The following is a 14,255-nucleotide window of genomic DNA, read 5'->3' as shown; positions in this document are numbered from 1 at the left end:
TTCTGCAGAGCCCAAGTCCCTGTGTGCGACGAAGCCCCTGTTGCAGTGCATCTTACACCCCTGTCCCTGACACTGAGTGACAGCAGTGCTCCCATCAGTCACCCGACGAGTGTATCAATTTTCAGAACTTTCTCCAGGGAGTTTATAAATAAATATCCACATTAACCGTTTATCCTCATAGGAATTGTCTGGTGCTAATTTTAACTTTTTAAATGTCAGAAGTACTCCAAGATGACCGACAAGCAGAAACATCCCTATGTCAAAAACCACTAAGGAATAATGGAGGTAACTTTAAGAAAGAAAAATCTACAAGGACTAATCAATCCTCATGGAAATTTTTATATTTTATAATTTAAGCAAAAATTGCTGTTTTCCAGTGTAGCTCATGACTTCATTACAGTCATCTCAACAGTGTAATTTTTGAAAAACTTAATTAAAACCTTTCTTCCCTCTTTTTAAAAGAGAGATTCCCCTGGAGCTTCAACGCCTGGTTCATGGTGGCCAAGTGAATTTGGATATGGAGGATCATCAGGATCAAGAATACATAAAACCTAGATTGAGGTTCAAGGCTTTCAGTGGAGAAGGGCAAAAACTTGGAAGGTAAAAATCCTAAAATGAGAAAAATACTTGTCTTTGTTCAACATGAATTTTCTTTGAGAATAAAAAGAGCAAAACGACCTGTAAAGTAAAAACTGAAATATGAACAATGAAGACCTTGCAGGTGGAATTAGATATAAAAATCTGGTAATAATATTAGTAACTAATACTTAGATAGCAATTACCGTGATCCCAGCCCTCTAAGCAATTTACATGCATTATCTCACTTAATCTTCACAACTTTGGTGTCAATAGTGTTATTACTCCATTTTGCAGATGCAGTAATTTGCCCAAGTTGATTGAGCTAGGAAATGACTGGCATGTGGGATTCAAACCTAGAAACTCTGGCTCCAGAGTTTGTGCTTTTTACCACTATGCCAGGTTACCTAGTTTCAAAAAGAAAAATTGTAAAGCATTGTTAAGATTTAAAAAAATGGATATCTTACATCACAACTTTAAATGCTTAAAGTTGTGTCTGCCATAAGTAATTATTAGGCCCTTGCAGCAGGAGCAATGTGCTTTGCATGATGATTTTCAATAGTTTTTAAGCAGCCAAACTCTTTCTGAATGTTATGAAAGCCCAATATGTAAAACACATGTAAAACCTGAGTTCTTCTGATTGTAAGTGAAGGAAAGAATTGTCTGTGAGACATTTCCAAAGAACTCCTAGGACTTTGAAAAGCACAACTTAAAAACCAATGTGCCGGTGGGCGCGGTGGCTCACGCCTGTAATCCTAGCACTCTGGGAGGCCGAGGCGGGAGGATCGCTTAAGGTCAGGAGTTCGAGGCCAGCCTGAGCAAGAGTGAGACCCCATCTCTACTAAAAAATAGAAAGAAATTAGCTGGACAACTAAAAATATATAGAAAAAATTAGCCAGACACGGTGGCTCAGGCCTGTAGTCCCAGCTACTCAGGAGACTGAGGCAGAAGGATTGGTTAAGCCCAGGAGTTTGAGGTTGCTGTGAGCTAGGCTGATGCCACGGCACTCTAGCCCAGGCAACAGAGCAAGACTCAGTCTCCAAAAAAAAAAAAAAACCAGTGTGCATGGCAGAATGTGTGAGTGGACTCCTTTATAATTACCATAGCTTAACATAATCTTCATAAATCTTGTAAAATATGTTGGTAAAGATCACCCTCCACTTGTCCACATAGTATTGCAGGTGATATGGAATTGCTGCGTTGGCAACATTTCCAGCATACCCTTTTGTGCATCCTTTGTTCCTTTCTATGTGATTCCTTTCCTTCCAACTCCTTTTCAGTTGCCTTGTGCACACTGGTTTTCTATTCCTCTCTCATTCTCAAAATAGGGAAGACTTCAGTATCAGCTTTTTATACTTGTCTTTGCTATCTCTAGTCTCCTTTTCTGAATCCTTTTCTCCTGATAGAGATTGATTGCTGGGACATATAGGGAATACAGGAATAAGTGTTGACTTGTTTTTTTTAGGACCCAAACCCTTTAGTGCCCAATCACAGGTCTACTTGGAAATTTTCTCCCTCATCTCTTTCCTGCCAACACCTGTCAGGCTTCTCTTGAATTGTGCTATTTCCTCCCTCCTCTTATTATGAGATATTTATAATAGATTTATAGGATATTTATGAGATTTACAAGATATACATATATATTTAATTTTCTAGCACCTCTCATTTTTATTTAATATTTGTTGAGATTCTGATTTTGAGTTAGAATACAGATAAAATGTCTAGTCATCTCTTTGCTATGTACGTATTCTTTCTCTATTATTTAAATTTATGACCAAACATTAATTTTAGAATGCACATCTTTGTTAGTAGAAGTATAGTAAATCTAGAATTGGAATTGAAGATAGTGTAAAGGAAAGGCAGCTGAGAAGAGCCAGTGATTACGATCTGTAAATTCACCTCATGAAAATAAGGATATTATCCGATGATAGTATCTCACAGAGGCCAGTCTTTTTTCTTATAAAGCAAATAGCTAAAGAAAATGATGGAAAAGAAATAAGAAGCTAATAGAAGAGAATGACAGAGATCACTGGTGAGAATGCCATGTTAATTACTAGCCATATTAATCAGGTATTTGATTCTAGAAAACAATCTATTGCTAGTTTAAGTAGTGTGGGATTTCTATAGGGTCTTGGGTAGTTTATAGAATTTCTGGAAGAGATAGCAAACCAAGCTTTCCTTAGGAGAAACAAACATAATAGAAGAATGTTCTGGAGAAAACACCTCATATCCTACCCCACCCCAAATCAGGTACTCGGTGCCCACAAAGCTAGGGACCAAATACTAGAACATTCTGTCATAGAAGAACCACTGTCTTCACCACCTTGGTAACCGGAAGAGCTGCATAGTTTCCACTTCACAAATACATACTTTCACTATACAAATATATATTTGCTTGATGGAAAGGTAGAATCATATAAAATCCTAGCTGCAAGGGAGTCTGTGAAATATAGTCATTAGAACTTCCAGCTTCTAGTGTATAGGAAAGTTACACTAGAAGATTAGTGTGGTAGTGTTAGCCTATATGCACATGGACCCAAATGTTGAATAAGTGAATATCATATTCTTTTAAAAAGTGAAGAGTTGCATAGAACACTTTACATTAAGGATTTACATTAAGAAACATATTAAAATAAAAATTTAAAAGTTAACATTATGTAGAAAGTAACTTTCTAAAACAGCTCATTTCTCAAGGGTTCCAGACAATTAATTTACTGAACAGAGAAATAAAAATAATCAAGTAAAACAGAAATGGGAATAATCCATTGTCTTCCATAAATGGCAGTCTTATTACAAATGAACATCACATAGATGGAAACTAACTTAATTTTTTATTGTGATATACGAACAATTATGGAACAAACTTAAATGCAGTAAAAAAATTACCCAATACCCTCACGTAATATAACAGAAGCAAGCAAATCATAGATGTAAAACTGCAAATTCACAATTATAGTTCAAACTGTATTATTGAATAAAAATTAACTTGCTAAGCTAGAGTAGAGCCCGACAAGGAAAAGACCTAGAAATCACAGAATCATTTTTGATAGGCAGGACTAGCAAGTAGACATTCACTGTAGGCTTTTGAGCTGCCATGTATAATGATAAAAATCATGATTTGAAGCAGATTTCTGCTTAAGAACAGTCACTCCCTGTTCATCATACTGTTCAGTCCGAAAGATTGTGCTGGCCGTTCCCACTCACCTGAGGTTTGACCTTGTCTTGGTCCCTGAACCCCTGAGGGCTCTTTTCTCTAAAGCTTAACAGCCCCTTCCTTCCTGCCTTTCCTTCCCTTTCTTATCCCAGCTCTTCGGCAGCCCCTCACCTGGCTGCAACCTAGCTGTGCTGGGCCGGCAGTGCTGGCCTCCTCATTCTCCCGGGGCTGACCACAGTGCTCTCTGCTTCTCTAAGCCCCAGATTCTACCCCTGCCCTCCCTCTCAAAAGATTCTTTTGCTTCCAGCTTCACTAGAAAATACAGCCCGACAGGAATTAACTTTCTTAATATGTTTCCCCCAGCCTCCAAGTTTAGTGATAACTGTATCCATCTTTCCTTAAGTTTGGAGAAGAAGTTGTTTCCCCTCCTGTCTGAGGCAATTATAGCCCACATCCTTTCTTCCCGTTTGCCTAGAAACCTTGTTTTATCAATTAATTTCCCACTCTTTCTTTAAAAAACACATCCCCGTGTTAGGGATGCTGAACTGCTGGCACAGTAAACCAGGTTGGCAGTGCAACTATTTAAGCTCTCAGTTCTGAACTTGAAAAAAATTCTTAATATCTGGTCATTTATTATAAATCATCATCTTCTCTTTTTTCATATCTTTATCACTTATATTCTCAAATAGGTTCTAAAATCTGTCAGGAAACAGCTAAAGAAAGGGGAAGTGTTAGCAGTAAGTACCACTAATTTTACTAATTTATCACGTATACTCTGAGAGACACTTTTTGAATGGGAGTAAGGGTCATGATGAGTTTGATTTGCGTTGGACTAAAGCCCAAATGCTCATAGAACTTTTATACTAATAAATATGTTGATACATTTCTTTTTATTCAAAAGGAGATAATTTATAGGAAGCCATCTAGATCTCAGTATTCAAGAGAATAAACATCAAGACTGTCAAAGAATCCCTCAAGATGACTGAGAGAATATTAACATTTTACGACTATAAAGAATTTGGCTAGGCCAGGCACATGGCTTACACCTATAATTCCAGCACTTTGGGAGGTAGAGGATTGCTTGAGGCCAGGAGTTTGCCTGGGCAACAGAGCAATACCCCATCTACAAAAATTTTTTTAAAAATTAGCTGGGCTAATGGCGGTACTACAAGTATGGTGGTGCATAGCTGTAGTACCAGCTACTCGGGAGGCTTAGGTGGGAGGATCACTTGAGCCACACTGAGCTATGATCACGCCACACTGCACTCTGGCCTAGGCAACAAAGTGAGACGTCACTTCTAAAAAAAAAAAAAAAAAGAATTTGGCTGAATTTGTTTTAATCTTTTAACCAAAAGAGCACTCTATTTTTGACATTCACTTTTGAGTTGTACTGACTAATCATCCTGGTAGACGTTAGAAGGTACTAAGAAAGCAATGCTGAGGTCACTAGTAATCAAAGTCAAATGGTAAAGTTCTATCAGATAAGTTTTATTATAAATTCATCACCATGTGTACAATTTTTTCCTCACTGATAACTTACGAGTTATTTCTCTTTTGCAAAGCAGTAAGTACAATCATATATTTTTAAGTGATATTAACCAAGTTGTAATTAAATGAATAGTACTGATAATATGTGCAAAATAGCAGGCACCTGTTGAAACACTATGTTTTAGGTACTATATCAAGGACTTACTGGTATAATATACCTTCATAACATGATTATTAGTCCCCTCATTTTATAAATGATAGAGCTGGGATAGAGATTTATGTACTCACTGAAGTTTGCACAGTTGATATAGCTAGGATTTGAAACCAAGTCTGTGCTCTTAGTCATTCTTTGACATGAATTCAGAGCTGTTCAGATTTCTAACTAAATAAACCTCTGTGCTAAACAGTCTGATGAAATTTCAAAGAGATAAAGGAGGAAAGGATACAAAGTTAGGCTTTTGAGAGATTGGATAAATAAATCATAGGATCCAAAATAATTTTTATATGATAAAAGAGGTTAAAAGAAGTATAGGAGATGCAAATGAAGCCATGTTCTTGCTATTCGAAAAGTCATATGGGGATCACTTGAGAATCAACTGTAGATCTAAGTGTCTTCATTTTGTCCTGTGTCTTATGCGTTCAGATTTGTGTTCTAATTCTTTAATTCTTCTTTCTTAGCCTTACACCTGAAATAGTCAGTACACCTTCCTCCCCAGAAGAGGAGGATAAATCAATACTTAACGCAGTTGTTCTCATTGATGATTCCATGCCAACAACAAAAATTCAAATCAGGTTAGCAGATGGAAGTCGTTTGATACAAAGATTCAATAGTACACACAGGTAAACTTCTTTGCTGGCAAAGTTTCTAATTTGCTGTTATATGCAAGTGTCTCGTCTTAGTAAAATTGTATGTGACCTGAATAATGAAGTATATGATATTCTTGAGATATACTTTGAAGTTTTTGACAGAAGAAGAATTTTTAAAAGGATAATAGCTGTGTATAAGAAGTGAAATACATGGTATTTAAATGATCTCTGTAAACCATCCAAATACTAATACAAATTCAGATATCACACAAAAATAAATTAAGAGCTGTAGTTTTGCATTGTTGGTAAAACCATATGAAGTAAAATCAGATTTACCTTAATATAGTAAAAGCTTATTTGGACCTTACTTAAAAATTTATGATAATTCTGATTGGGATTAACATTCTGTGTAACAAATTCTTTGTAATAGAAATGTATGGTGTAAGTAAAGTTTAATTGTTCTCTTATCAAGTTCTACATGTAAACTTTTAAACTTCCTTTAACATTTACTTTTGTGTAGACATTTGTTGTGCTCATTATTATTTATATTTGTTCATTGAGCAAGACCCTAAAGGATACATTGATGTTCCTAGTTGAGTTACTATGTATAAGTAACAATAATTTTTTAAAATTATTCTTATGACTTAACACTTTTCATAGTTATTGACTCACCTTGCCACAGGCCAATCATGGTTATCTTTTTTGGGGGTCATAAGCTGCTAACATATTTTACACTCTGAAAAAAGTAGGACCTGCACTTTCAGTATAGCAACATTGTTATACTTATTTTATGCATTACTCACCTGAAGATTGTTTGTATTTTACACTAAATGTTATGCATACTCCAGAGTTAATCCTTACATTTTACCTTAAAGCTAAGATAAATTCTTCCATTGAAATAATGTGTATTAAAGTTATAACACTTTTAAATAAGAGTTAAAATTGTGCGATTTTTATTATCTAATTTTAGCTAAAAAGCTTACGTGAAAATATGGTTCTTTGTATCACAAATTATTTTTATTTTATTTCTTCAGGATTCTGGATGTCCGGGACTTTATTGTGCAGTCCCGTCCTGAATTTGCAACTCTTGACTTTATTCTTGTGACTTCATTTCCAAATAAAGAACTAACAGATGAAAGCCTGACACTACAAGAAGCAGATATTCTTAATACTGTGATACTCCAGCAACTAAAATAATACTGCTCTTACATGCAGTAGCATGTGGGAATAGATAATGTGCCATATTAATAAGGAAAATACTTCCAGCATTAAAAACAACCAGGTTATTTTTATTGTTTTTACAGATGAATTTTGGCCACCTGCATTCCTTGGCTTGTGGCCCCCTTCTTCCATCTCAAAAGCCAGCACCATTGCATCTCTCTGACCCTTCTGTGATCACGTCGCCCTGACAACAGCCAGGAAAGGTTCTCTGCTTTTAAGGACTCATACTGATTTAGATTGGGTCCACTGGATAAGCCAGGATTATCCCTCTATCTTAAGATCTGTAGTAACTTTAATCACATCTGCAAAGTCCCTTTTACCATTTAAGGTTACACAGAGGTTTGGGGATTAGGGCATGAACATTTTAGGGGGAACATTATTCTGCCTAACTACCCTGTCCCAAAGATTCACATCTAACAAAGGTGCTCAAATGTCTTAACCCATTATAGCGTCAACTCAAAGTCTAAAATCTTGTCAGAAGCTCACGAACTCAAAAGTCCCAAATCTCATCATTTACATCATCTAAATTAAGCATGGGAGAGGATCTGGGTATGATGCCTGGGTTGTAATTCCTGTCTATGCACCTGTGGACCTAGAAAACAAGTTATCTGCTCCCAAATATGAAGGCAGGACAAGCAAAGAATAACAGTTATATACATTCCTGTTCAAAAAGCAGAAAATGGAATGAAAAAAGGAGCCACCAGCACCAGTGAATTTGTAAATCCAGCCAGTCACACTTAACTAAGTTTTAAGGCCTGAGATTGAGCTTCCTTGGCTCCCAGCTCAGTTCTCTGGGCTTGTAACTCCATCTCAGAGTCATCTTTCCTTTTTTCACAAAAGGCACATGCTTGTAGCTGAGTAGTTTTGTCGGCTTGTTTCTCCTTCCATTCTCTACACCCTGCAGTTAAAGCTGGCGGTGTTTCTGCTAGTGTAACGCTGTCAGGGAACTTGTGGGTCTCCTGTGTATGCCATGGGGATTCACTCCATTGCCCTGGAGTCTCCTCACATATCTTTCCCGGATAAGCCTATCTCTGTTTTTTACTTTTTCTGAAGTATCTAAGAGAATCTATGATTCACACCCTTAATGTCTTCAAAGAGCCTTTTGTGTGACTGAATTCTCAGACCTTTTGATCCTTCTGAGGTATTAGCAAAAGGTTGTACAGCCATGTCCTTGTCTGTTTCTCTAAAGCAGGCAGTCCTTACTGTGAATCTCTTAATTTTCGTGTCTTTTGCTGTTTGGGTAGGCTGAGAATTTCCCAAGTCATCAAGTCCTAGTTTCTTTATATTTACCCTTTCTTCCCCCAACTTACCTATCTCCTTTCACATTTGACTATAATCAGCCAGAAGGCAGGCTGTACCTTCCACAGTGTGCTTGAAACTATCCTCAACTAAACAGTAAGTTTATCACTTACAAATTCTGCTTTCCACATAACTGCAAGACATAATTCAGTTAAGCTTTCTGTCACTATGTAACAAGGATCCCTTTCTTCCAGTTTTCCAATAACATATTCCTCATTTTCTTCTAAGCCCTCAGCAGCAGCACCTTTAATGTTGTTATTTCGTGATGATTTGAGTATTCTCTGTGGCAATTTTGGCATTCTCTACCATGCTCCTCACTTTCTTCAAGCCCTTGCTGACATTACCGTTCCATGTTTCTACAACAGTCTGTTTAAGTCAGTGTTTAAGTCAGTATTATGCCCCTCAGAATTCTCCCAGCCTCTACCCACTGCCCCGTTCCAGAGCCACTTCTCCATTTTTAGGTATTTGTTACAGCAGCACCCCACTGCCAGGTATCTAGAAAAGTCTTTTTTACCTTCTCATGCCAATTAACTTGAATGTGCTGCTGGGAGATTAGGAATCCACCTTTCTCCAGGTGGATATTTCTCTGGTCATTTCAAAGAGGCGAATTTACATGTGCTAGGGTTTTTAATACTGAGAATGCTTCCAGAACTGCCACAAGATAAAAGTGTTGATCCCACTACTGCAGGGAAGAATTTTTCTCAGTGTCATAATAGAAGGAAGATTATTCCTAGGTCTTCCCCTCAGAATAGGAAGCCCTGCTCCTTTCCACTTATCGAACACAACTTGGATGATACGTAACAGCTCCAACTCAGGAAGATTACCAGGGGTAAACTGCCTTTGCACGGGGCAAAATCATCTTCACAGGGAAACGATTTCCAGACAGAAATGACTGTTTTAAATAAAAGGGCATTGTCCTGTTTTGGATTAACAAAGCAGGAAAAAAAATAACCAAACATTGTAAAATTATTTGAAATTTTCTTGTTTTTATCAATTAAGTGCAGTGCCTATAGATGCCCGTACAAAAATAACGGCCATGTTTGTATATAGTAGTCTTCCAAAATACAGAGATTTACATTAGGAGGGAGAATTAAACAGCCAGGGGGATGAACAATATTTCATACTTGCTACAGCGTTTTGCTTCATTGAGAGTCATTTTCCTGAATTATTTTTACTACTGTGGTCATTGTAACTGTTAAAATTTATAATCATCTCAAAAAAGAGTATGTCACAATGAGCAGTTAGGCAACCATGTGTGAAATCAGTCATTTCGCATGATGTATATAATGAAAAAGTTTGAAGTGTCTGTTTACCAATAAAGAATGTGTTCATTGAAACTCATCAAAATGTTTTTCAAAATTTCTTTGATTTGTGGTTTTATTTGAGTGGCTGAATAGATCATTTTAAACATGAGTAACATTTCCTGTGGTTGAATTTCCTTTGGTACACGTTTTTTGGGGGCAGAGAAGGAACCGAAGGAATGTTATCTCAATTTCCCATTACTGTTTCTGTTTTTATTCTACCCAAATAAAAAAGTTTAGGTGCTGCTTTGCCACAGTGGATTTCTGAAAATCTTGTCACATGTGTGTTGTTATAAAGTATGTAGTGTTTGTACCTTAAGAGTTTATGTCCCTCATATTTGAAACTCGGACTTAGGGGGGGAGGGGGGTAAGGGCAACATACGTAATCTAAACATCTGTACCCCCATAATATGCTGAAATAAAAAAAAAAGAGTTTATGTCCCTGATCAGTAGTAAAAATTAATATATATGTGGCCGATACTGTCATAAATGCTAAGAAAGTTTCTATAATCCTTTAAAAAGCTGTTTTGTTGGTTGGTTGGTTTTGGAGTTTTTTTGCTACAGAATCTTGCTCTGTCATCCAGGCTAGAGTGTAAAGTTTTTAGTTGAAGTATCTTCTAACTCCAGTTAAATGGAGCCCCCCACGCAGGGTATGGTGGCTCACGCCTGTAATCCTAGCACTTTGGGAGTCCAAGGACGGAGGATTGCTTGAGGCCATAAGTTCGAGACCAGCCTGAGCAACATAGCCAGACCCCATCCCTACAAAAAAATAGAAAAATTAGTCAGGAGTGATGGTGCTGGCCTGTTGTTCCAGCTGCTCGGGAAATTGAGGCAAGAGGATTACTTGAGACTAGGAGTTAAGAGCTATGATGACAACACTGCACTCTAGCCTAGTCAACAGAGCAAGACCCTGTCTCAAAAAAACAGCAAAAAACCCAAGGCATATGTATAACAATGTGTATATATGTGTGTGTTTTGTATAGTACATGAAAATGGCATTTGTGGCCTGGAACTAATAACTAGCTCTAATCCTCTTAGTTTAATAGTTTTGCCTCTTTCAAATTTATAGCTATGACCTGTGGGCCTGGGGAAGCCGGTAGGGAGACGTTGGGGAGGAGGGAGGAAACTCTTTTAGAAAGTTTAAACTCGGTGATTTATTTTCCTTTAGATAAATGTTTCTATATGAAGCAGAGACATTCAGGATCATTCTAGGCAGCTGCTACCTTAAAATTTCCTTTGAGTTCTGTAGTTGATCTCATGTGCCTTCATTGGCACAATTCAAAGTACAGCTAGTCAAATTGGAAGCCGCAGGGAAAGAACGCTAGTAAGTCAGTTGTGTTGATTGTCTCACAAGACTTCCTGCTTGCTTTGGAGGGCCTGTTAAGCAAGTCACTCAGCGAGTACTTAAAGATGTCACCCATAATTAACAAATACAATACTTTTTCTGTTGTTTATTATTGAATTAAAGTATGTGTGTTAATTAGGGAACATTAAAAGAGGGCTAAGAGATTAAAAATGTGGGGCAACTGCCGTTTTTTTCCTCACACAACTCTTTTTTGTCCTTTTTAACTCCTTCACTTTACGTTGGCTTGGAAGTACTGTTTAAAATGGCTTACATTTAGTGTAGATATTGAAACCACTAGTAATTTTTCTCACTTTAACTTTGAGAATAGAAGAGAATTTAAGAATATGTCCTTTTTATTTTGTGCCTTTGTATTAAATTTTTGGTTTGTTTATTTCCTTATCTACCTAGGGTACCTTTCAATGTACTTTTAACATCTTTCCTATTTCATTCTATGTCTTTATCTTTGTGGGGAAGGCTTGTTTCTTCAAATGTTAACAGATTTTATCGTTGGGAAAAGCTTGTTTATTCAGTGTTAACAGATTTTATCATTTTTATCCTAGGATCAGGAATGGTGAAAACTATGATTTTTAGTTTTCCATGAGAATCTATGTTGATTAAAAAGTAACAAGTAGAAATGCTACAGATATTCATACCATCAGTAGGCTTGAAAGTGAAAGCCTGAGCTCGTTGAGTGCAAGTGAAAGTCCTGCTCTCAGTAGCCTGGAATTTGTGATGGTGCCTGGGCCTTTGAGTATAAAGGTAGTGGGATGAAGTAACATCTTACAGAAAGGACTGTTGGTCCTTTCTACAGATTGATACCAGGTTCAACAGTCTATGGGATAAGGTGGTCATTTTTATTAATATAGTAAAATTATATGCAAATACCATGTTTTGCATATTTATAAAATACGATAATACTAAGGTTAGGAGTGTTTTTTTTCCTCCTTGAAAACCTATTATAAATATTTATAATGTGAGTAAATGTTAGTGTTTGAAATAGTGTTCATAGGAGTTCTATGGAAGCTCAAACTAATCTGACTTTATATTCTTTAATATTAAGCATGTGTATGATTCAGTAAGTAGTACATATCTTAGGGATGACTACTTGGGTTTATCATTTTTTGAGGGCGTGCTAACAGCAGAGTCCTGTATTTGCAGGCAGCATGTTACTTACGGTAAATGACACTGTCACACAGTTCGGCATTCTGACCTCAGCTTAATAAATGTAATTTCTGCAGACAGGCCTGCCTTGATGCCTCAACCTAAAGTCACCCCTTGTCTTTCTCAGTCACGTTACCCCATTTGCCATAGCATTAGCAATACCTGATAGCTGCTTGTTAATTTGTTTAAACTACATTTTCCCTTCCCGTTCCCCTAGACTGTCAGAGAGTTCCACAAGAGCAGGAACTTTGTGTCCCTAGAGCCTAGAACAGTATCTTTCTCATAGGAGTCATTCAGTAAATGGGTAATACGTAATAAATCAGTGAATGAAGAGTAGAATCCTCTGGACATTGGAAGAATATTTGCATTAATGTTTTAAAAATGAGATTCAGAATAGCCCACAGCGTTGATGCTGGTGATAGAAAATGTATGTTTTGATTGGATTTAAAAGAAGAAAAAAAGTGTTCTATGTCTGGAACGTGGCCAATGTTCCCTGCAAAAAACCGGGTCCCTTTGGTAGAGTTGCAAGGGATAAGAAAATAATAGAGAAAAATGGAAAATAAAAGAAATAAAAGAATACACAGAGACAAAGATATAGTTTTATAAGTTTATAAAGATTATAGGCAAAGCGGGATCTCAGGGGGCCTAGACCTTCTCCGTGGGTCTCAGCCCCGAATGAGGTCTTACATGGTAATTTATAGGGAATAGTGAATAATTGCCAGGGGTAACAGATTTACATAACAGCAGGTAGTTCCTCTCAGGTTAGCAGATTTCCAAAAGGCTTCTACAGATTCTTTAACTAATTCTATCTACGTGAGCAAATGGCAATAAAATCTTTCAAAGGCTAACTTCTAAGTTCTAAGGTAAGTTTATCACTTAACAGAGGGGTTAAACAGAGATATGTTGGCTCCATATTTATTAGGTTATTGTGAATGGAGACAGGTATTCTGGAATGTTTATACAAGAGCTTTGCTTTTAGCCATTCAGGCAACTGTCTGTTCGGGGGGCACTCCATTGTCAGCTCTCATCCTGTAGTTTTTAACAGATTCGCTTTGCTTTACAAAGCAAATCCAAACCTTTAGGTCTGAGAAACGCGGCGCCTTGTGGGATACAGCCGCTAGTGTCTTTCAGAGACACCCTTCCGAGTGTAACAGCATTTGAAATGCAAACCAACACGTTCACATATTCCTTCAGGGAAAAGTTCTGCAACACTCCTAAGACAAATCCCGTCTACAAACATGTTTATTTTAATTCATGGAGCAACAGTTCTAGAAAAAGGGCAGCCTTGGTTCATTTCTGGGAATGATGTACTTTAAGTGAAGTGTCCTTGGCAGTTCCCATGGTGGAAGTGAGGTGGAAAAGTGTTAGTTCCAGAACCAAGAGGGAAACACACAAAGCCTCATGTAGCAAAATTCTGTTTTATTTTGAACATCTGGGTGCAGACGGGTGGAGGCCAAAGAGCGTCCACCCTGAGAGAGGGGAAAGGCTTGGGTTTTATAGAGAGGTTTTTTTTTTGGGTGGGGGACGCGTGGAGGAAGTGAGTAACACCTGCAGAGATAGGTGAGGTGGGTAGCTTCGTCCTTGTCAGGGGTTATAGGAATGCCAGTGGCTGCAGCTGCCTATGGTTAAATTTACAACTTCGGACTCTCCAGACTCCTGCAGCTTTTGTTTCACAGGCTTTATGATATTTTTCGGGTTCTCGCTCTTAAGTAAACCTAACAAAAGGTTAAGGAATGCACATACGAGGAACTGTGTGAAATACCTATGATTTTCTGAATCCCAGTAGTATTAATGGTTGTTGCTGCGATTTTATAATAGAAGTTTGGAGACAAAGAAGAGCACTGTTATATGAAGATATAGTGGAAACCCCTCAACCTGTTTTTTTTTTTTTTTATTATTTCAG

General features: G+C 37.3%; 1 protein-coding gene across 1 annotated transcript in view; it reads left to right on the top strand.

Moving 5' to 3' along the window:
- Nucleotides 1–9,563, top strand: part of UBXN2B (UBX domain protein 2B) — a 44,557-nt gene extending 34,994 nt beyond the window's left edge. Inside the window, exons 6-8 of the mRNA XM_012661396.1 lie at nucleotides 463–600; nucleotides 5,897–6,058; nucleotides 7,060–9,563. Coding sequence (XP_012516850.1) covers nucleotides 463–600; nucleotides 5,897–6,058; nucleotides 7,060–7,222 — 463 coding nt within the window. The 3' untranslated portion in view covers nucleotides 7,223–9,563. The remainder of the gene's footprint in view (nucleotides 1–462; nucleotides 601–5,896; nucleotides 6,059–7,059) is intronic.
- Nucleotides 9,564–14,255: the final 4,692 nt, after the last annotated feature.

The sequence above is a fragment of the Propithecus coquereli genome, unplaced genomic scaffold (assembly GCF_000956105.1).
Source record: "Propithecus coquereli isolate 6110/MARCELLA unplaced genomic scaffold, Pcoq_1.0 Scaffold71, whole genome shotgun sequence".
NCBI classification, from domain to species: Eukaryota; Metazoa; Chordata; class Mammalia; order Primates; family Indriidae; genus Propithecus; species Propithecus coquereli.
This window is presented reverse-complemented; position numbering and strand designations above follow the sequence as displayed.